Source organism: Taudactylus pleione, unplaced genomic scaffold, assembly GCF_031769625.1.
Source record: "Taudactylus pleione unplaced genomic scaffold, aTauple2 ptg000620l, whole genome shotgun sequence".
NCBI classification, from domain to species: domain Eukaryota; kingdom Metazoa; phylum Chordata; class Amphibia; order Anura; family Myobatrachidae; genus Taudactylus; species Taudactylus pleione.
The window spans coordinates 879989-904603 of NW_028285022.1; the positions used below are offsets into that span (position 1 = coordinate 879989).

General features: G+C 48.6%; 1 protein-coding gene across 1 annotated transcript in view; it reads left to right on the forward strand.

Moving 5' to 3' along the window:
* LOC148479330 (uncharacterized) overlaps positions 1–24615 on the forward strand; it is a 212260-nt gene that overhangs the window by 119544 nt on the left and 68101 nt on the right. The window contains exons 20-21 of the mRNA XM_088454607.1: positions 17187–17300; positions 21909–22057. Coding sequence (XP_088310733.1) covers positions 17187–17300; positions 21909–22057 — 263 coding nt within the window. The remainder of the gene's footprint in view (positions 1–17186; positions 17301–21908; positions 22058–24615) is intronic.

Genomic DNA, 24615 nt, shown 5'->3' on the forward strand with positions numbered 1-24615 from the left:
ACACATATAATGGGTTACTGTGATCACTGGTCCTGTATATGCTGGAATTATGACACACAATACACTATGTATGACACATATAATGGGTTACTGTGATCGCTGGTCCTGTATATGCTGGAATTATGACACACAATACACTATGTATGACACATATAATGGGTTACTGTGATCGCTGGTCCTGTATATGCTGGAATTATGACACACAATACACTATGTATGACACATATAATGGGTTACTGTGATCACTGGTCCTGTATATACTGGAATTATGATACACAATACACTATGTATGACACATATTAAAGCTGGATAAGTGGTTATTATGGTCTCTTCATGGACTGGCCACACTCACTCTAAAATCAAGAATTTGGATACCCCCCTCTAGAAATCCTGCGTTTGCCACTGTCAAGTACTGGTTCTGCTACAAACTCCAACCTGCATTCACCTGTCAGTTCAACTATTTAAAGTACTGGTTCTGTTACAAACTTCCATCTGCATCCTGAGTAGCTGGCCTGCCACAACCAAGATCATATAATGCATTACAGGTACAACATTATTCCTACCTGCATCCCGAGTAGCTGGCCTGTCACAACCAAGTTCATATACAACATTACAGGTACAACATTATTCCTACCTGCATCCTGAGTAGCTGGCCTGCCACAACCAAGCCCAAATCCAGCATCGCTGCTTTGACATTATTCCAGCCTGCATCTTGTAAAGTTGGCCTGCTACAGTCCAGATCTGCATCCTAACTGATTTTGTGCATATCCACCTGTGCCAGGTAATTACTTCCAGCAGCAGCAGCAGCCTCCAGCACACTCCTGCATCAGCTAGTAACCCCTACCTTGCCTGCTGCTTTACTCCAGGTAAATTATTTTCTGTGGATCCCTATTGAATGAGCCCTATCAGCTAGCTCTAGGGGTCTCATGCAAATAGTGCAGGTACATTCGTAACAAGCGTGTGATGTAGACAGACATGGATAGTATAGTGTGTGATGTAGACAGACATGGATAGTATAGTGTGAGATGTAGACAGACATGGATAGTATAGAGTGTGATGTAGACAGACATGGACAGTATAGCGTGTGATGTAGACAGACATGGATAGTATAGTGTGTGATGTAGACAGACATGGATAGTATAGCGTGTGATGTAGACAGACATGGATAGTATAGCGTGTGATGTAGACAGACATGGACAGTATAGCGTGTGATGTAGACAGACATGGACAGTATAGCATGTGATGTAGACAGACATGGACAGTATAGCGTGTGATGTAGACAGACATGGACAGTATAGCGTGTGATGTAGACAGACATGGACAGTATAGCGTGTGATGTAGACAGACATGGATAGTATAGCGTGTGATGTAGACAGACATGGATAGTATAGCGTGTGATGTAGACAGTGTCACAATCGTGGGATTTAGAGGCTGTGTTCCCGGATTGGGCCCTGGACCTGTACTACTTGGCGCAGACGCTCGCTGGAGGAGACTTGACTTAATAAAGTTCCTCTGCATGAGAGGGAACAGTGAACTGATGGGGAGTTTGAGTAATGTAGAAGTAGCTTGGAAGCCACTTGGAAAGACTGGATAGCCTTGAGTGGACGTTAGGAGCTGGGAAGCTATGTGGAGCGGCTGGATAGCCTTGGGTAGACGTTGGTAGCTGGTTGGCTACGTGGAGCGGTTGGATAGCCATGGGTAGACGTTGGTAGTTGAGTGGCTACGTGGAGCGGCTGGATAGCCGTGGGTAGACGTTGGTAGCTGAGTGGCTACGTGGAGCAGCTGGATAGCCGTGGGTAGACGTTGGTAGCTGAGTGGCTATGTGGAGTGGCTGGATAGCTGTGGGTAGACGTTGGTAGCTGAGTGGCTACGTGGAGCGGCTGGATAGCCGTGGGTAGACGTTGGTAACTGGGACGCTACCTGGAGCGGCTGGGTGGCCGTGTGGAGACGTTGGTAGCTGGGATGCTACGTGGAGCAGCCGGGTGGAGACGTTTGTAGCTGGGACGCTACGCGGAACGGCTGGGTGGCTGTGTGGAGACGTTGGTAACTGGGACGCTACGCTGAGCGGCTAGGTGGCCATGTGGAGACGCTGGTAGCTGCGTGACTACGTGGAGCGGCTTGGGTAGCCGTAAAGGTGAATACTAATCTGGTTAGCAGCAAGCACCTTTGTAGCACAGTGGAAAGGCTCACTTAGCAAAACTAAGAAACTAGTTGCACTGGCAACTTGTGTCAGCATTGGGGATCCTTTTATAGTAGATGCTGAAAGCTGACAGGCTGGGAGAGAAGGAGAAGGTACCTCATTGGTGGTAGTGGAGTCACATAGCAATCCAAGATGGCCGCGCCCATTGACCGGAGAACAGCGCTTCTTGGAAGTAACCAGCGGGGACCAGCGATCAGCAGGAGCCGGCGTGGAAGCAGCACAGCAGCAGGACCTTCCAGAGGAGAACAGAGAAGACCAGCCTAAGAGAGGAGTACGGTGCGGGAGCCGGAAGACAGCGCGCGTCAGCGCCCGCAAAGGTAAGCGGTGGGGTCTGGTTCTGGGGTCTCCAGAGCAGTGTGTGACAGTACCCCCTTCTTCAAGAGAGGCCACCGGACACATCCTTGGTTTATGAGGAAATTTCGTATGGAACGCTTTGACCAGACGAGGCGCATGGACATCGGAGGCATTTATCCAAATTCGTTCTTCCGGACCATAATTTTTCCAGTCGATGAGGTATTGAAGACGATTGTATCGAAAATGGGAATCTAAGATTCTGTCAACTTCTAACTCCTCTCCTTGCTGTGTTTGAACACTAGAAGCTTTGGGAAGGACTTTCTGAAATCAGTTTAAGACCAATGTTTGAGAAGAGAAATATGGAAAGAGCTTGGAATGCGAAGGAATGGAGGAAGTTTTAGCTTGTAGGCCACAGGATTCAAGAGTTTGACGATTGGGAATGGACCAATGTACCGCGGGGCAAATTTCATTGAGGGTACTCGGAGTCTTAGGTGTCGGGTAGAGAGCCAGACCATATCCCCAGGTTGGAAATTGGGAACCGCTCGTCTTTGGCGGTCAGCAAATCTCTTGTACCGGGCTGTGGTTTTGGGTCAGAGAAGAACGAACCTTTTTACAGATGTTGGAGAATCGTTGAAAAGACATCTTGGCCGCAGGCACGTCTAATGTTGGAAGAAGAGGAAAATCTGGCACTCGAGGATGATGACCAAAAACTGTAAAAAAAGGAGTTGAGTTGGTGGACGTGTGATAATGATTATTGTGAGCAAATTTGGCCCAAGGAAGAAGTTCAATCCAGTCATCTTGGGAGGAGGAGACAAAAGTGCGCAGGAACTGTTCCAGGTCTTGATTGACCCTTTCAGTCTGACCATTGGTCTGGGGGTGATAAGCGGTAGATAATTTGAGCTTTATTTGAAGGGCTGAGCAGAGTGACCTCCAGAACTTTGCTACGAAATGTACTCCCCTGTCGGAGATGATCTCTTGAGGAAGGCCGTGGAGCTTGAAGATCTCTTTTATAAAACTCTGGGCGAGTAGAGGTGCAGATTGAAGCCCAGTAAGGGGTACAAAATGAGCCATTTTAGAAAAGCGATCCACGATAACCCAAATGGTGTTGTTGCCTCGAGATGGAGGAAGATCAGAGATGAAATCCATAGAGAGGTGAGGCCATGGCTTAAATGGAATTGCGAGAGGCTGGAGTTGACTGTGTGGAACCCACCGAGGTATTTTGTGGTGGGCACATTTGATGCATGACGACACGTAAGACCTGATGTCTTTTTTCATCGAAGGCCACCAGTAGGACCGCAGGATGAATTCAAGGGTTTTATCCATACCCAAGTGTCCAGAGAACCAGGAAGCATGGGCCCAATGCAGCAACCTTTTGCGGAGTTCTGGAGCGACGAAAGTCTTCCCAACCGGGGGTACAGAAGATAATTTGGTAGAGGCGAAGAAAGCTGGATTTAGCATTGGTTGGGGCTGTTCCATGGGTAGATCAGGGTCGCTTGTCATGGAACGGGAGAGTGCGTCGGCTTTGAGATTTTGTGAGCCAGGGCGATAGGAGAGTTTGAAGTTAAATCTGGAGAAAAACATTGCCCACCGGGCTTGACGAGGGTTCAAGCAATTTGCAGATTTAAGATAAAGCAGGTTCTTGTGGTCTGTAAAAATGGTGATGGGGTAATGAGCACCTTCTAGAAGATATCGCCATTCTTTGAGGGCTAGTTTCATGGCGAGTAACTCTTGATCTCCGATGGTGTAGTTCTTTTCTTCAGGCAAAAACTTCCGGGAAGAGAAACCACAAGGATGAAGTTTTTCATCTTCAAACCGCTGGGAGAGCACAGCACCGACACCTTCGGAGGATGCGTCCACCTCCAGGATAAATGACCGGGTGGAATCCGGTTGCTTTAAGATGGGAGCGGAGATGAAGGCTTGCTTAAGGAGTTTAAATGCTGAGGTAGCTTCGACGGGCCACTTAGTTGGATCTGCTCCCTTATGGGTGAGGGCTGTAATAGGAGCTACCAGTGTTGAAAAACATTTCACGAACTTGCGATAATAATTGGCAAATCCTAGGAACCTTTGTATGGATTTTAAGGAAGAAGGGAGAGACCAATCAAGAATGGCTTGTAGTTTTGAAGAATCCATTTGAAGGCCTGTTCCGGAGATGATGTACCCCAGGAATGGTACACTTGAGACTTCAAACAGACACTTCTCTAATTTGCAAAAAAGTTGATTGGACCGCAACCTCAGAAGGACTTGTTTCACCTGGTCTCGATGAGTTTGGAGGTCTTGAGAAAAAATCAAAATGTCGTCCAAGTAAACGACCACACACTTGTACAACAGATCCCGGAAGATTTTGTTGACGAAAAACTGGAAGACAGCTGGAGCATTACAGAGACCGAAGGGCATGACGAGATATTCGTAGTGCCCATCCCTGGTATTGAAGGCCGTTTTCCATTCATCGCCTGGACAGATACGAATTAAATTATAGGCCCCTCTTAGATCGAGTTTGGTAAAAACTGTGGCTCCCTTGACTCTATCGAATAACTCTGTTATGAGAGGAAGAGGATAGCGATTCTTAATAGTTATTTCATTAAGACCCCGGTAGTCAATAGACGGGCGCAGCCCACCGTCTTTCTTTTTTACGAAGAATAATCCAGCCCCGGCTGGAGACGTGGAAGGTCGAATGAAGCCTTTACTTAAGTTTTCCTTAATGTACTCCGACATAGCTTGAGTCTCAGGGAGAGATAGAGGGTAGGTTCGGCCTCTAGGAGGATTCTTCCCGGGAGTCAGATCTGTGGGATAGTCCCAATCACGATGGGGAGGTAATAGATCTGTGCTCTGTTTGCTGAAGACGTCCAAAAACCCACCATAGGCTTTGGGCAGGTTATTAGAATCCTGTATGACGGAAGATCGGACAGGTACTACCCGCAGAAGGCAGCCTTTGAAACAATTGGAACCCCAAGAGGTTATTTGCATGGTGGTCCAATCAATTTGTAGTGAATGTCTCTGTAGCCAGGGTAGTCCGAGGACTAAAGAATGAGAGGCTTTGGGAATCACTAGGAAGGACAGTTGTTCACTATGGAGCACCCCAATGGTAAGTCTAAGTGGTGCTGTACGATGGGTGATGGTTCCACTAGTAATGCGACTATCATCAATGGCGGTTAAAGTGATGACTCGAGGCAACGCTTCTATGGGGATTTGATGTTTCTGGGCAAAGTCCGTAGTGACAAAGTTCTCTGCTGCTCCAGAATCCAGAAGAGCTAATACAGCTTTGGAACCTCGAGGAAGCTTTAAATGAGCCTGGATGGTGGAATCAGACTTCCTATGTGATTCAATGGCAACTCCTAACTTAACCTCTATGTCATAAGTTAGGAGGAGGCGTTTCCCGGACGGATGGGACAGGATCTAACTAAATGTTGAGGAGATCCGCAGTACATACAGAGGTTCTGTCTCTGCCTTTTCTGTCATTCCTCAGCCGATAGACGAGAGCGGTTGACCTGCATGGGTTCTTCACCCACAGGAGGAGAGTGTAAACGGGAAGCTGGACGTGGCCTTCCGCGGTCAAGTCTGCCTCTTTCCAAGGCACGCTCCCTGTGACGAAGATCCACCTTGTTGCAAAGGGAAATTAAATCATCCAAATTGGTTGGAAGGTCACGGGAAGCTAGGTCGTCTTTGCGTCTTTCTGAAAGGTCACTCCAGAAGGCAGCGATGAGAGCATCCTCGTTCCAATTGAGTTCTGAGTCCAGAGTTTGGAACTGGACTACATATTGACCGACGGTCCTCCTACCCTGACGGAGGCGTAGAATATCAGCTGATGCGGAAGTGGTTCTTCCAGGTTCATCACAGATCTTGCGAAATGTGGAAATAAATTCGGGGTAGTTGGAGAGCAAAGGATCCGACTTCTCCCAAAGGGACGAGACGCAGTCGAGTGCTTGGCCAGAGAGCAGAGACATGATATATGCCACCCTGGTTTTGGCTGTCGGAAAATTGGTGGATTGTAGCTCAAACTGGATTTCGCATTGGTTAAAAAAAACCCTGCACAATTTGGGGTTGCCATCGAACTTGCTCGGAGGGGAAAGCTGGAGACGGCCAGGAGGTAGAAGCGGGGGAGCAGGTGACACCACAGGAGGAGAGGCGGCTTGGGAGCCAGCGGGAGCGGGATGAGCCATTAAGGACTGAATGTTGTCCAAGCGTGACGACATATCTTGGATGAACTGGATCAACTGGGCCTGAGAGGTCTCCTGTCTTTCCAGACGAGAATTACATCCTGCGAGAGATCTACCCCAGATCCTTGACCACTTGCTGAGTCCATTGGGCCAGTGCAAACTGTCACAATCGTGGGATTTAAAGGCTGTGTTCCCGTACTGGGCCCTGGACCTGTACTACTTGGCGCAGACGCTCGCTGGAGTAGACTTGGCTTAATAAAGTTCCTCCCCATGAGAGGGAACAGTGAACTGATGGGGAGTTTGAGTAATGTAGAAGTAGCGTGGTAGCTTGGAAGCCACTTGGGAAGACTGGATAGCCTTGAGTGGACGTTAGGAGCTGGGAAGCTATGTGGAGCGGCTGAATAGCCGTGGGTAGACGTTGGTAGCTGGGTGGCTATGTGGAGTGGCTGGATAGCCGTGGGTAGACATTGGTAGCTGAGTGGCTACGTGGAGCTGCTGGATAGCCATGGGTAGACGTTGGTAGCTGAGTGGCTACGTGGAGCAGCTGGATAGCCGTGTGGAGACGTTGGTAGCTGGGACACTACTTGGAGTGGCTGGGTGGCCGTGTGGAGACGTTGCTAGCTGGGATGCTACGTGGAGCGGCTGGGTGGCCGTGTGGAGACGTTGGTAGCTGGGACGCTACGCGGAGCGGCTGGGTGGCCGTGTGGAGACGTTGGTAGCTGGGACGCTACGCGGAGCGGCTGGGTGGCCGTGTGGAGACGCTGGTAGCTGGGTGACTATGTGGAGCGGCTTGGGTAGCCGTAAAGGTGAATACTAATCTGGTTAGCAGGAAGCACCTTTGGAGCACAGTGGAAAGGCAAAACTAAGAAACTAGTTGCACTGGCAACTTGTGTCAGCATTGGGGATCCTTTTATAGTAGACGCTGAAAGCTGACAGGCTGAGAGAGAAGGAGAAGATTTCTCATTGGTGGTAGTGGAGTCACATGGGCAATCCAAGATGGCCGTGCCCATGGACCGGAGGACATCGCTTCTTGGAAGTAACCAGCGGGGACCAGTGATCAGCAAGAGCCGGCGTGGAAGCAGCACAGCAGCGGGACCTTCCAGGGGAGAACAGAGAAGACCGCCCTGAGAGAGGAGTATGGCTCGGGAGCCGGAAGACAGCGCGGGTCAGCGCCCGCAAAAGTAAGCGGCGGGGTCTGGTTCTGGGGTCTCCAGAGCAGCGTGTGACAGACAGACATGGATAGTGTAGCGTGTGGTGTAGACAGACATGGACAGTATAGCGTGTGATGTAGACCGACATGGATAGTATAGCGTGTGATGTAGACAGACATGGATAGTATAGCGTGTGATGTAGACTGACATGGATAATATAGCGTGTGATGTAGACAGACATGGATAATATAGCGTGTGATGTAGACAGACATGGATAGTATCAGTGGCGGGCTGGGCCGGGGGGCAGGGTGCCATGTGCCCCCCGGGCCGCAGCGTCATGCGGGCCACGGGCCGTGGTGCAGACTGTGTCACTGTGACACAGACTGCACCGCATGTGTAGCGCTGACCGGACGGAGTTCGGTCAGCGCTACACAGCACAAACACACAGCCGCCGGAGCCGGCAGCTGTGTGTTTGCTTTAGCAGCTGATGAGAGTCAGACAGACTCTCATCGGCTGCTGCTCCCACTGCCAGAGCCGGACATCTTCTGGCTCCCGCAGTGGGTAATGGGAGTGACGCGTCACTCCCATAATGCAAAGCGGCGGACGGAGGAGCTGATCTCGGCGGCGGGACCAGGAGCAGGTGTCAGGTAAGTGTTTTTTTATTTTATTTATTATGTCTCTGCTGCGGGGGGGGGGAGACAAGGACTACTGGGAGCACTACAAGGGGGGGACTACTGGGAGCACTACAAGGGGGGGGAATACTACTGGGGGCACTACAAGGGGGGACTCCTGGGGGCACTACAAGGGGGGGACTCCTGGGAGCACTACAAGGGGGGGGACTACTGGGACCACTACAAGGGGGGGGAATACTACTGGGGGCACTACAAGGGGAGGACTCCTGGGAGCACTACAAGGGGGGGACTCCTGGGAGCACTACAGGGGGGGAATACTACTGGGGGCACTACAAGGGGGGACTCCTGGGAGCACTACAAGGGGGGGACTACTGGGAGCACTACAGTGGGGGAATACTACTGGGGGCACTACAAGGGGGGAATACTACTGGGGGCACTACAAGGGGGGGACTACTGGGAGCACTACAGGGGGGGAATACTACTGGGGGCACTACAAGGGGGGAATACTACTGGGGGCACTACAAGGGGGGGACTACTGGGAGCACTACAGGGGGGGAATACTACTGGGGGCACTACAAGGGGGGGACTCCTGGGGGCACTACAAGGGGGGGGACTCCTGGGAGCAGTACAGGGGGGGGACTATTGGGAGCACTACAGGAGGGGAATACTACTGGGGGCACTACAAGGGGGGGAATACTACTGGGGGCACATAAAGGGGGGACTCCTGGGAGCACTACAAGGGGAATACTACTGGGAGCACTACAGTGGGGGAATACTACTGGGGGCACTACAAGGGGGGGACTTCTGGGAGCACTACAAGGGGGGGACTACTGGGAGCACTACAGGGGGGGAATACTACTGGGGGCACTACAAGGGGGGAATACTACTGGGGGCACTACAAGGGGGGGACTACTGGGAGCACTACAGGGGGGGAATACTACTGGGGGCACTACAAGGGGGGGACTCCTGGGGGCACTACAAGGGGGGGGACTCCTGGGAGCAGTACAGGGGGGGGGACTATTGGGAGCACTACAGGAGGGGAATACTACTGGGGGCACTACAAGGGGGGGAATACTACTGGGGGCACATAAAGGGGGGACTCCTGGGAGCACTACAAGGGGAATACTACTGGGAGCACTACAGTGGGGGAATACTACTGGGGGCACTACAAGGGGGGGACTTCTGGGAGCACTACAAGGGGGGGACTACTGGGAGCACTACAGGGGGGGAATACTACTGGGGGCACTACAAGGGGGGGACTCCTGGGAGCACTACAAGGGGGGGGACTACTGGGAGAGCACTACAGGGGGGAATACTACTGGGGGCACTACAAGGGGGGGAATACTACTACTGGGGGGGCTACAAGGGGGGGACTACTGCTAGGGGCACTACAAGGGGAGGGGACTACTACTAGGGGCATTGCATAGGGGGAGGGGACTACTTCTAGGGGCACTACATCGAGGGACCACTGCTAGGGGCTCTATATAAAGGGCAATAGTGGGGGTACTGCATAGGGGGAAGACTACAACTGGGGCCACTATTTAAGGGGCACTGCATAAGGGTTACCACTACTGGGGGCACTATATAAGAGGCTTACTACTGGGGGCACAAGGGGCACTGCATAGGGGGTATCACTACTGGGGGCACTACTCGAGGCCTGCATAAGGGTGTCCTCCTGTGGCACAGGGTGGCACTGCATATGGGCACTACAACAGGGGGCTGCCCCTAATGTTTATTTTTACCTTACATTAATCCCATATGGACCCGCCTCCTCCCTAGAACACTTGAGGGGGGGGGCCGTAGCACGCACGTTCTTTCGGGCACCCTGGCTACACGCTACTCCTCTGCCAGGGCCGCCTGCATGCATTTGCCCCCCAGGCTAAAAGTTGCCAGCCAGCCCGCCCCTGGATAGTATAGAGTGTGATGTAGACAGACATGGATAGTATAGCGTGTGATGTAGACAGACATGGATAGTATAGCGTGTGATATAGACAGACATGGATAGTATAGCGTGTAATGTAGACAGATATGGATAGTATAGCGTGTGATGTAGACAGACATGGATAGTATAGCGTGTGATGTAGACAGACATGGATAGTATAGAGTGTGATGTAGACAGACATGGATAGTATAGCGTGTGATGTAGACAGACATGGATAGTATAGCGTGTGATGTAGACAGACATGGATAGTATAGAGTGTGATGTAGACAGACAAGGACAGTATAGCGTGTGATGTAGACAGACATGGATAATATAGTGTGTGATGTAGACAGACATGGACAGCATAGCGTGTGATGTAGACAGACATGGATAGTATAGCGTGTGATGTAGACAGACATGGATATTATAGCGTGTGATATAGACAGACATGGACAGTATAGTGTGATATAGACAGACACGGATAGTATAGAGTGTGATGTAGACAGACATGGATAGTATAGAGTGTGATGTAGACAGACATGGATAGTATAGAGTGTGATGTAGACAGACATGGATAGTATAGCGTGTGATGTAGACAGACATGGATAGTATAGCGTGTGATGTAGACAGACATGGATAGTATAGAGTGTGATGTAGACAGACAAGGACAGTATAGCGTGTGATGTAGACAGACATGGATAATATAGTGTGTGATGTAGACAGACATGGACAGCATAGCGTGTGATGTAGACAGACATGGATAGTATAGCGTGTGATGTAGACAGACATGGATATTATAGCGTGTGATATAGACAGACATGGACAGTATAGTGTGATATAGACAGACACGGATAGTATAGAGTGTGATGTAGACAGACATGGATAGTATAGAGTGTGATGTAGACAGACATGGATAGTATAGAGTGTGATGTAGACAGACATGGATAGTATAGAGTGTGATGTAGACAGACATGGATAGTATAGCGTGTGATGTAGACAGACATGGATAGTATAGCGTGTGATGTAGACAGACATGGACAGCATAGCGTGTGATGTAGACAGACATGGATAGTATAGCGTGTGATGTAGACAGACATGGATATTATAGCGTGTGATATAGACAGACATGGACAGTATAGTGTGATATAGACAGACACGGATAGTATAGAGTGTGATGTAGACAGACATGGATAGTATAGAGTGTGATGTAGACAGACATGGATAGTATAGAGTGTGATGTAGACAGACATGGATAGTATAGCGTGTGATGTAGACAGACATGGACAGTATTAAGACCTCCATTGGTTTATTGCTTAATACCTTAAACATCCTTACTTAACTTAACACTTTACTTATCTAATAAATAAAGAGAGGAGCTAAAGGCCACAGCTTTTATTTATTTAGGAATTCATTTATTCACCTAACCGATGTGACCACGAGACGCTGCATACTATAGTTCTAGCTTTCAAGTTGGAGACTTACACGGGGGATGACTTAAACGCTCCACCTAAAGACGCACTTACACTGCAAAGGACTCGCCTTCCTCCTGGGCCTATTCCGAGCGCTTCCACGTACAAAAGCGCTCGGGTCCCCTCGCACAGAGAAGGACAGACTCGCCATAATACATCGAGGTCCAGCGCCCTCACAACGCTTTCTTGCGCCACAATAAAGCCACTGAGATGCAGCGTTCTCCCGCCAAAGCCAGACTCAAAAAGAGACTGGCCCGCCACCCAGTGAAAAAGTAACTAATCCAGGAAAGAGAGCAAGACCTTAATAAACAAACCCAAAGTGTTAAAATGCACCCCGTCTGGATGGAAATATCTGTCCAAATCCGAGCCCCAAAAGCAATGCTTAACCACCAAGCCACCCAAAGATAAGACATGCTCATTCACTGCCCTTTTAACCATACGCCTCACTTTGTCCAAGGCCTTATGATCCCGTGCACCATGCCACATGCCGAGGCACTATATTGGACCAGACAATGCGCACATTCAACCACAACAAACGTACCTCATCCACCAGCTCTCTCAACTGACCAATCAGCTCCAAGCCCTTCAACTTACAAAATGAATTCCCACCAACATGCAGGACCAACCAATCAGGCACCCCCCATTTCACGGCCGACTCAACCAACACCTCTCTGACAGATGCACACAGCAGGCCACGCACACCAATCCAGCGAACATGTCTACCACTCAGCAACAAACTGGCACATCTAGCCAAACCATGACGCTCTGCCCGGAAAATATAGGAATGGCCGACCAGCCAAACCGGCTCTTCTCCAAAGTCTTCCACTGTAAGGAAGGAACACCCTAACCGTGAGCCACCGCACCAAAACCAAGCTGAACACAACAAAATTGAAAACATAGCAAATAAACTAGCAGGGATGTCAAATGGGGAAAACAGGTAACCCGAGTGAAGAAGAAAAACTAAAAATCCTTCCCTGTAAACCAAGGTGGGTCAGATAATGGTCCCCGGGAGAAAAAATAAAAAAATTCCCTTGACACCCCCACTTATCGAATGCTAACCATTCCATAACTGGCGGGTAAACACTGTTTTCAGGTTGGCGCAGGAAGCGCTCCTAAAGCTTATTGCAGCGAAGATAAGATTTGTAGACAGAGGACCTCCACCTACCAACCCACTGAATGTCACTGGTAGACGCTCCTGACGCAGTAGCACTAGTTGTGGATCCAATCCGAAAGGAATGGGTTCGGCAACTAGCACCGTCTTAACCTAACGCAGTTAAACTATGCCTGAGAACAGCAGCAAATTGAAACTTGGAAAGAGGGGACAAATTTGCATGAACCAACCACTGGGAACCTCCTGATGGGCGATAACCCATGTACAGTGCAGCCAGATGCACCGGGCAAATAAAGGAGTCACCCTGCTTAGGCAAGGTAACCCACCTGCCCCGACCTGACTGATCCGTCTTGGAAAACCAAAGTCTGCACAAGACGGATGACTCCTGGTACACAATGTCCCCTAACAATAACCCTGTGGTGAGCGAAGACTTGCTAGAAGCCACAATCTCAATGACATAAAAAGCCCCAAAAAATGCAACCACAAAAGCCAAGCGGAATAGTGAAGTTTCGAAAGGATCCGAAGCAACCCTGTCCATAACGCCCAGCAAGCTGACTAGGAGCTGCAGGTCAATAGGCCTACAGGAATCAGCCCTGGTGGGAAACTCCTTGGCCCAACCTTTCAGGGCTTTAGAAAGAAGAAATGACTTGGTGGGTCTGTAAAACCCCTCAATTTGCTGAAAAAGTAAATTCCCGCCAGACATGGAAGCCTTAGAACGACCCTGCTGATAATGGCCCCAAATGAACATTGAAAGCATTTCCGTGGAAGACACGCCTGAGAAACCTGCGAACAGAAAACCTGCCAGTCCTGCCACGCCGCAGTATAAGCCCTCAGCAACCACTGCACCAGATCTTCTAGGTCGGCCTGATAATCTGCCGTACAAAGGGAGGACAAGGTAAACCCACTGCAGAAGCCGCAGGCGCCAGCAAATGGAAACAAGCAAATTGAAACCTGGACAAAGCATCAGCAACCTAGGGATGTGGCGTGCACAAAAATGAATGTTGGCCTTTAAGCAACGCTAAACCAAATGTCTAAGAAGACGCAAAGCAGGAGGGGAAGAAGCACGTTGATTGTTAATGGCCTGAACTATCCCTAGATCAGGGGTTCCCAACCATGGTCCTCAAGGCACACTAACAGTCCAGATTTTAAGGTTAACCATACTTCAGCACAGGTGTATTAATAAGTACCTTAGTTATTTTGATTTAATCATCTGTGCACAATCATGGATAGCACTAAAACCTGGACTGTTAGTGTGCCTTGAGGACTGTGCTGGGAAACACTGCCCTAGATCGTCGCACCAGAAAACTACTTGCCAACTATCCAAACGATCTCTCCATAGCTCAACTGCCACGACAATATGGAAAAGTTCTAACAAGAGCAAATTGCCAGTAAGGCCCTCCATATGCCAAACTGGCGGCCAGTGTGCGGCGCACCATTCCCCATAACAAAAGACCCCAAAAACAGATGAACCAGCCGCATCGGTGAAAAGCTGCAAAGTAGCGTTCGCTAAAGGGGCAGAAGGCCAAATACGCTCACCGTTAAAACGTACCAAATAACGACCAAGTACGTAGGTCCTTAATCTCGGAAGACAATCTAACATGGTGATGAGGCTTTCTCACCCCAGCCGTGGCCCTCTCCAACTTCCTACAAAAAACCCTTCCCATAGGTATAATGCGACAAGCAAAATTAAACGAACCAAATGTGGTACCCCAGAACTAGGTGGTCTCCCTCCCCGAAATAAATATATATATATATATAGATATATATAGATATACAGTCAGGTCCATAAACATTGGGACATTGATAGAATTTTCATATTTTGTCCTCTATTCACCACCACAATGGCTTTGAAATTAAACAAAGATGTGCTTTAACTGCAGACTTTCAGATTTCATTTGAGGGTAATTATATCCAAATCAGGTGAACGGTGTAGGAATTACAACGGTTTCTATATGTGCCTTCCACTTTTTAATGGGCCAAAAGTAATGGGACAAACTAAACAATCCTAAATTTAACTTTCACTTTTTAATACTTTGTTGCAAATCCTTTGCAGGCAATTACAGCCTGAAGTCTGGAACGCATAGACATCACCAGATGCTGGGTTTCATCCCTGGTGATGCTCTGCCAGGCCTCTACTGCAAATGTCTTCAGTTCCTGCTTGTTCTTGGGGCATTTTCCCTTCAGTTTTGTCTTCATCAAGTGAAATGCATGCTCAATCGGATTCAGGTCAGGGGATTGACTTGGCCATTGCATAACATTCCACTTTTTAGCCTTAAAAAACTCTTTGGTTGCTTTTGCAGTATGCTTCGGGTCATTGTCCATCTGCACTGTGAAACGCCGTCCAATGAGTTCTGAAGCATTTCACTGAATATGAGCATATAATATTGCCTGAAACACTTCAGAATTCATTCTGCTGCTTTTGTCAGCAGTCACATCATCAATAAATACAAGGGAACCAGTTCCATTGGCAGCCATACATGCCCACGCCATGACACCACCACCACCACCATGCTTCACTGATGAGGTGGTATGTTTTGGATCATGAGCAGTTCCTTTCCTTCTCCATACTCTTCTCTTCCCATCACTCTGGTACAAGTTGATCTTTGTCTCATCTGTCCATAGGATGTTGTTCCAGAACTGTAATGGCTTTTTTAGATGATGTTTGGCAAACTCTAATCTGGTCTTCCTGTTTTTGTGGCTCACCAATGGTTTGCATCTTGTGGTGAACCCTCTATATTCACTCTTGTGAAGTCTTTTCTTGATTGTTGACTTTGACACATATACATCTACCTCCTGGAGAGTGTTCTTGATTTGGCCAAGTGTTGTGAAGGGGTTTTTCTTCACCAGGGAAATAATTCTTCTGTCATCCACCACAGTTGTTTTCCGTGGTCTTCCGGGTCTTTTGGTGTTGCTGAGCTCTCCGGTGCGGTCTTTCTTTTTAAGAATGTTCCAAACAGTTGATTTGGCCACACCTAATGTTTTTGCTATCTCTCTGATGGGTTTGTTTTGATTTTTCAGCCTAATGATGGCTTGCTTCACTGATAGTGACAGCTCTTTGGATCTCACATTGAGAGTCGACAGCAACTGATTCCAAATGCAAATGTCACACCTAGAATCAACTCCAGACCTTTTACCTGCTTAATTGATAATGAAATAACGAGGGAATAGCCCACACCTGTCCATGAAATAGCTTTTGAGTTGATAGTCCCATTACTTTTGGCCCCTTAAAAAGTGGGAGGCACATATTGAAACCGTTGTAATTCCTACACCGTTCACCTGATTTGGATGTAATTACCCTCAAATTAAATCTGAAAGTCTGCAGGTAAAGCACATCTTGTTTGTTTCATTTCAAAACCATTGTGGTGGTGAATAGAGGCCAAAATCTGAAAATTCTGTCAATGTCCCAATATTTATGGACCTGACTGTGTGTGTGTGTGTATATATATATATATATATATATATATATATATATATGTATATATATACACCCGGGCAGGCTGGAGGCAGCGAACGGCTCTGGAAAAAGAGAGAGAGGATAAGGGGAATCTGAAGTGTCCCTGGTGGAAAGAGACGTCCCCACACTTCCTTCCCAGTCTCCATAACCAAAACCTCTCAGAAAGGCCTTATCACCTGACCAGCTGCTTCATAGCAAGATAGAAGGTTTGGTTTTGGGATTTACAATCCAGGACACTCTGACACTTCAGAGTCATCATGCAGAGGGGTTTCCTGGAAGGCACAATTTACATCCAACCTTTTACAGCTGGCCCTAGATCATCACCTCAATTAGCAGTCAGTGCTAGGTGATTGTCCTGTACCCCCATAAACAATGAAATTGGCAGAACAAAAATGTCCGAAAATCATGCCAGCCGTCACAATTTTTTTTTATTTTGGGGGCGGGGGAGAGGGGTAATTTTTCAGCCTTGGAGGATTATTGTTTAGGTACATATATTGACCAATCGGCACTCAGACCTGTCGTACATAGGCCGGATTGCCTGGAAATGTCTTTCAGTGTTTGGCCAGCTTCAATGCTCTAGATATGCTCCATTAGTGTCACTAAGATTCTGGGTCTATTGGGCACCCCCCGAGGTCTGGGAGAGGGGAGGTTTTCCCTTAGCTGGACACTCTTTGGCCATTGACTTTGGTGACATTGGTTTCATGTGAGAACTCACAGAACAATGTTGGATTATAAGTAAAAATAAATAAAATCTTAAAACTGCCAACACAGCAAATAATCTGTCACTGTGTATCTCACAGGTCCCGTGTTCTGTATCCAGGATGCAACGTGTCCTCCATTCAGCTCATGCACAGATCAGGCTTGTTACTGCCACCTGGGACTGTACTTCCATCCTTATCTGGGCTGTGTAACAGGTGAGAACCCATATATGCTGACACATATGTACTGACATACACACACATGCTTACACCACCACATACCCACCCACACACTCACGTGCTGACATACATCCACACTCACGTGCTGACATACACACATACACACCCACCCACACACTCACGTGCTGACATACATACACATATCCACACACACATGCTTACACCACCACATACCCACCCACACACTCACGTGCTGACACACACACACACACACACATCCACACTCATGTGCTGACATACACACATACACACCCACCCACACACTCATGTGCTGACATACACACACATATCCACACACACATGCTAACACTGTAATGTAGCGTATCCCATACAGCCGCTGACACTGTAACGTAGCGTATCCCATACAGCCGCTGACACCGTAACGTAGCGTATCCCATACAGCCGCTGGCACTGTAACGTAGCGTATCCCATACAGCCGCTGACACTGTAACGTAGCGTATCCAATACAGCCGCTGACACTGTAACGTAGCGTATCCCATACAGCCGCTGACACTGTAACGTAGCGTATCCCATACAGCCGCTGACACTGTAACGTAGCGTATCCCATACAGCCGCTGACACTGTAACGTATCCCATACAGCCGCTGACACTGTAACGTAGCGTATCCCATACAGCCGCTGACACCGTAACGTAGCGTATCCCATACAGCCGCTGGCACTGTAACGTAGCGTATCCCATACAGCCGCTGACACTGTAACGTAGCGTATCCCATACAGCCGCTGACACTGTAACGTAGCGTATCCCATACAGCCTCTGACACTGTAACGTAGCGTATCCCATACAGCCTCTGACACTGTAACGTAGCGTATCCCATACAACCGCTGGCACTGTAACGTAGCGTATCCCATACAGCCGCTGACACTGTAACTTAGCGTATCCCATACAGCCGCTGACACTGTAACGTAGCGTATCCCATACAGCCGCTGACACTGTAACGTAGTGTATCCCATACAGCCGCTGACACTGTAACGTAGCGTATCCCATACAGCCGCTGACACTGTAACTTAGCGTATCCCATACAGCCTCTGACACTGTAACGTAGTGTATCCCATACAGCCTCTGACACTGTAACTTAGCGTATCCCATACAGCCGCTGACACTGTAACTTAGCGTATCCCGTACAGCCGCTGACACTGTAACGTAGCGTATCCCGTACAGCCGCTGACACTGTAACGTAGCGTATCCCATACAGCCTCTGACACTGCAACGTAGCGTATCCCATACAGCCGCTGACACTGTAACGTATCCCATACAGCCGCTGACACTGTAACGTAGCGTATCCCATACAGCCGCTGACACTGTAACGTAGCGTATCCCATACAGCCGCTGACACCGTAACGTAGCGTATCCCATACAGCCGCTGGCACTGTAACGTAGCGTATCCCATACAGCCGCTGACACTGTAACGTAGCGTATCCCATACAGCCGCTGTCACTGTAACGTGGCGTATCCCATACAGCCGCTGACACTGTAACGTAGTGTATCCCATACAGCCTCTGACACTGTAACGTAGCGTATCCCATACAGCCGCTGACACTGTAACGTAGTGTATCCCGTACAGCCTCTGACACTGTAACTTACATGAAAAGACACTCGGCACTACCGACATGCACGGTGCTCACTTAATATGTGTAACGCGACTTGTAGCGTATGGAGGATATCATTTTGTAATGAAAAAATATATATACTGTACATTCTTTTTAATAACGTGTCTTAAAGTAACAACAAGGAGTCACTATGCCCCAACAACAAGACCATACAAAGCAATATTAGCCCTGTATGTGTGGAAGTAAGGAAAGGACGGGCCCTCATATGGGAGACTTACTAAGTAGCCCTAGCGACACATTGAGGGACGGTCTATAATTTCCACCATCTCTGTGATGAGGTTATTGGTACATTGGTTACTTCTCTGAGAATCACCTCTATAGATGGAAAGTAAAGTTATTAAGCTTTCTTGTTATAAACAGTATTTCTATGAATATTAGATTTAATGTATGTTTTCCTAATTGTCGCTTCATGTGGAGATGACTATGACAGTATGAGTTGCAGTGATATAAAGAGGACTGATTGCTGTCATATATGTACATTGCTGCATGGAATTTACTTACAGTACAAGGATCAGGTAAATGTTTGGGAGGAGAGTATTTCATCAGCGGGGTGTTCCCATTCCATCGCCTACTGAGGTACCATACGCACTGCGAGGCTTGGGTGGTGGCACCTATGGGACTGGAGATTTTAGGCCTTAAGCCAGGTACCTCCCTAACCTTAATATTCTCTTGGTGGTGCCTAACCCTAAAACTCCTGGGGCGGTGCCTAAATCCCTCCCTGGGGGTGCCTAAAGCTAACCCCCCCCCCCCGACCGCACCCCAAATCTAACCCTCCCATGGGGGGTGCCTAGCCCTAACCTCTCCCGGGGGTCCCTAACTCCCTCCTTCCCCTAGCTTAACCCCCACCCCGGCGTGGGACTAAATATAGCAGTCGAATGTGTGGCCTATCTTTAGTCCTGGGTCGGCCTTCCGCCGTCTGGATTCGGAGGACCGGCATTCCGGGTGGGGGTAAAATAACCCCATCCCCAGGCAGGGTCCCGGCATCAGCAACTACATACACACTTGCCGATGACGGCAGCAAGACCCCCGTTGACGATATCGCCCATTGGACCTACATGTAGGTCTGATGGATGAGGTCACTGATGACGTGTGGGGACGCGCATCGTCAGTGACATAGTGGATACACACTGGATGATTTAAAGTATTTGTAGTAACGATTGGTCGTTATCGGCAAAAATCGTTTAAAGCCGGGGACACACTAGACGACATTTTAAAGTAACGGTTGCTTTACACATAGAGGTTTCGGCTCCAATAGGATTCGCCTATAGGTCAGAGGGACCTTCCCCAGCCGCTGTACTGTGCGCACAGACCTCTCATTCTCTGCTGCAATGCGCAAATGGTGGCGTGAGAGTTACCCCTGTAATCGCCTCATATCGGAGGTACTACCATGGCTGCCCTACCTGATAAATAACACCTTTAACTCACTTATCGCCGTGATTAGCTGTAATAACAGATTGTTAATTAATGTTGCAAAAAAATGGATACCTTAACTAGTAGGTACCTATGTTCCTACTGCACTTGCTGGGAGCAGTAGTGCATCAACCATCTATGCTCAGCTTTTCTATGATTATCACTGGACAACCCACCTGGCTACACATGGTGCGAGGTGTTTGCCCGCGAGTGGATATGCGCACTTGGATCGCACCCGTACCGCCATAGGAATGCATGGTGCGATCGCAGTGCGCGTCGTAGCGTATGCTGCTGTGGGTAAATACGTGGCGCCAAGCGTGCGCATGTTTGTAGCGCGATCGGTAAAGATGTAGCAGGACACATCGGTATTCCTATGAAGCCGTTGTGTGAGCAGGCAGAAAGTGGTCCTGGAGAGGTGGTGGAACCCATCTCCCCCGAGCGCCCGCTCTGAATCAGGGCGTGTTTGTTTTTTTTCCGTCCGGCCTTTTGGACGCTCGCATAGCTGTGGGTTACCACCCACAGCTTATGTGAGCGTCCATGATGATGCTCGCGATGGTCAAGACCATCACGACCAGCAGGCTTGCAACGAGACCCTGCGGTAGGGTCTCGCTGCCACAAGCCCTGGAGTGATTTCGGCTCTATCAGAGCCAAAATCACTCCCACTGACATCACTAGTGATGTCAGTGGGGCCGGACCCAGACGGTAGGCGTTCTCATGGGAACGCCTCCGTCTGGCAGCCACACCCCCGGCACGCCCACCAAAGGGGGGCGTGCTGTCAGTCACCATCGACAGCACGCCCCCTTTGGTGCGAGACCCAGAGCGACGGCTTCCCCATCGCTAGCCGGGTCTCGTGCATACGCATGACGGAGCAGCCTCTGTCGTGTGCATTCGCACTAGGGCACCATCGACCTGCTTGCGAGCGCTCAGCGCTCACGAGCGGGATTGAATCAGGCCCTCAGTTCCACCCTGTTCCTGCCCACTTTAACCTCTGCATATGCCAAATGAAAAGTGTTGGTCCAGTTTCGGCGTGGAGAGGAGATTGGTGAGCACAACGTGTGGAACATCCAGGGTAGCAGGAGTAATTGGCAGCAGTAATTGCAGTAATTGGCAGCCATTATACTCTGGGTCCTATTTCCCTGGTTTCCATGGTCCATAGGGAGAATAATGAGCTGAGAGATTACATTCCGGTAACTATCATCACTTTGTACCAGTAGCAGATGGGGCACCGGCCCAGCAAGTGATTGGAGGATGTACTGTACCTGGAAAGGTCTTTGGACCACTTGTTATGGTGCCTACAGTATGTTTGTAGGAAAGCAGAGGGTTCTGCGACGTGCTAGTTACAGAGTACCTTGGCGGTGGCACCATCGCACAACATGTCATGCCCTCTGCAACGGCCCTAGGGGTGGCACCATAGCTGCCCCACAGTCTTTACTACTGGTTAGCTGGAGCGGTGGCCTACAGCCAGTATCGCTGCGGCAGTACCAAAGGGGACACTGTGTGATTTCATGCCCTCAGGGTTAGTAACTGAGCTGTGTTTTCCTGACAGCCAGAACATTCCCTGCACGAGTCTCCCTCTCTCTCCTGCGCTGGAATCCGGGGTCGCAGAAGACGTCACAATATGGGGGTAACGTGGATGAGAGACGCCAGGAGGAGACCTCTCAGAGGAAGCAGATCACCCATGAAGTGAGGGGCTTGGTAAGTGTCAGACTGGGGGGGGCTCTGGTGACTGTCCTGAGGCACTTCCAGGCCGCTATGGTGAGATTAGTCCTCAAACACGAGGACACAGGAATGTCACAGAGATACTCACATATGGGAAAGACAGTATTCCCTGTCACACGTACAGTTACAGGGGAGCTCTGACTACTGTATGTAAGTAATTGGATCAGGCCCAGTATTCTCTGTCACACGTACAGTTACAGGGGAGCTCTGACTACTGTATGTAAGTAAATGAATCAGGCCCAGTATTCTCTGTCACACGTACAGTTACAGGGGAGCTCTGACTACTGTATGTAAGTAAATGAATCAGGCCCAGTATTCTCTGTCACACGTATAGTTACAGGGGAGCTCTGACTACTGTATGTAAGTAAATGAATCAGGCCCAGTATTCCCTGTCACACGTACAGTTACAGGGGATCTCTGACTACTGTATGTAAGTAAATGAATCAGGCCCAGTATTCTCTGTCACACGTACAGTTACAGGGGATCTCTGACTACTGTATGTAAGTAAATGAATCAGGCCCAGTATTCTCTGTCACATGTACAGTTACAGGGGAGCTCTGACTACTGTATGTAAGTAAATGAATCAGGCCCAGTATTCTCTGTCACACGTACAGTTACAGGGGATCTGTGACTACTGTATGTAAGTAAATGAATCAGGCCCAGTATTCTCTGTCACATGTACAGTTACAGGGGATCTCTGACTACTGTATGTAAGTAAATGAATCAGGCCCAGTATTCTCTGTCACACGTACAGTTACAGGGGATCTGTGACTACTGTATGTAAGTAAATGAATCAGGCCCAGTATTCTCTGTCACACGTACAGTTACAGGGGATCTGTGACTACTGTATGTAAGTAAATGAATCAGACCCAGTATTCTCTGTCACACGTACAGTTACAGGGGATCTCTGACTACTGTATGTAAGTAAATGAATCAGGCCCAGTATTCTCTGTCACACGTACAGTTACAGGGGATCTCTGACTACTGTATGTAAGTAAATGAATCAGACCCAGTATTCTCTGTCACACGTACAGTTACAGGGGATCTGTGACTACTGTATGTAAGTAAATGAATCAGGCCCAGTATTCTCTGTCACACGTACAGTTACAGGGGAGCTCTGACTACTGTATGTAAGTAAATGAATCAGGCCCAGTATTCTCTGTCACACGTACAGTTACAGGGGAGCTCTGACTACTGTATGTAAGTAAATGAATCAGGCCCAGTGTTCTCTGTCACATGTACAGTTACAGGGGAGCTCTGACTACTGTATGTAAGTAAATGAATCAGGCCCAGTGTTCTCTGTCACATGTACAGTTACAGGGGATCTCTGACTACTGTATGTAAGTAAATGAATCAGGCCCAGTATTCTCTGTCACATGTACAGTTACAGGGGAGCTCTGACTACTGTATGTAAGTAAATGAATCAGGCCCAGTATTCTCTGTCACATGTACAGTTACAGGGGAGCTCTGACTACTGTATGTAAGTAAATGGATCAGGCCCAGTATTCTCTGTCACACGTACAGTTACAGGGGATCTCTGACTACTGTATGTAAGTAAATGAATCAGGCCCAGTGTTCTCTGTCACATGTACAGTTATAGGGGATCTCTGACTACTGTATGTAAGTAAATGGATCAGGCCCAGTATTCTCTGTCACACGTACAGTTACAGGGGATCTCTGACTACTGTATGTAAGTAAATGAATCAGGCCCAGTATTCTCTGTCACACGTACAGTTATAGGGGATCTCTGACTACTGTATGTAAGTAAATGGATCAGGCCCAGTATTCTCTGTCACACGTACATTTATAGGGGATCTCTGACTACTGTATGTAAGTAAATGAATCAGGCCCAGTATTCTCTGTCACACGTACAGTTACAGGGGAGCTCTGACTACTGTATGTAAGTAATTGGATCAGGCCCAGTATTCTCTGTCACACGTACAGTTACAGGGGAGCTCTGACTACTGTATGTAAGTAAATGAATCAGGCCCAGTATTCTCTGTCACACGTACAGTTACAGGGGAGCTCTGACTACTGTATGTAAGTAAATGAATCAGGCCCAGTATTCTCTGTCACACGTATAGTTACAGGGGAGCTCTGACTACTGTATGTAAGTAAATGAATCAGGCCCAGTATTCCCTGTCACACGTACAGTTACAGGGGATCTCTGACTACTGTATGTAAGTAAATGAATCAGGCCCAGTATTCTCTGTCACACGTACAGTTACAGGGGATCTCTGACTACTGTATGTAAGTAAATGAATCAGGCCCAGTATTCTCTGTCACATGTACAGTTACAGGGGAGCTCTGACTACTGTATGTAAGTAAATGAATCAGGCCCAGTATTCTCTGTCACACGTACAGTTACAGGGGATCTGTGACTACTGTATGTAAGTAAATGAATCAGGCCCAGTATTCTCTGTCACACGTACAGTTACCGGGGAGCTCTGACTACTGTATGTAAGTAAATGAATCAGGCCCAGTATTCTCTGTCACACGTACAGTTACAGGGGATCTCTGACTACTGTATGTAA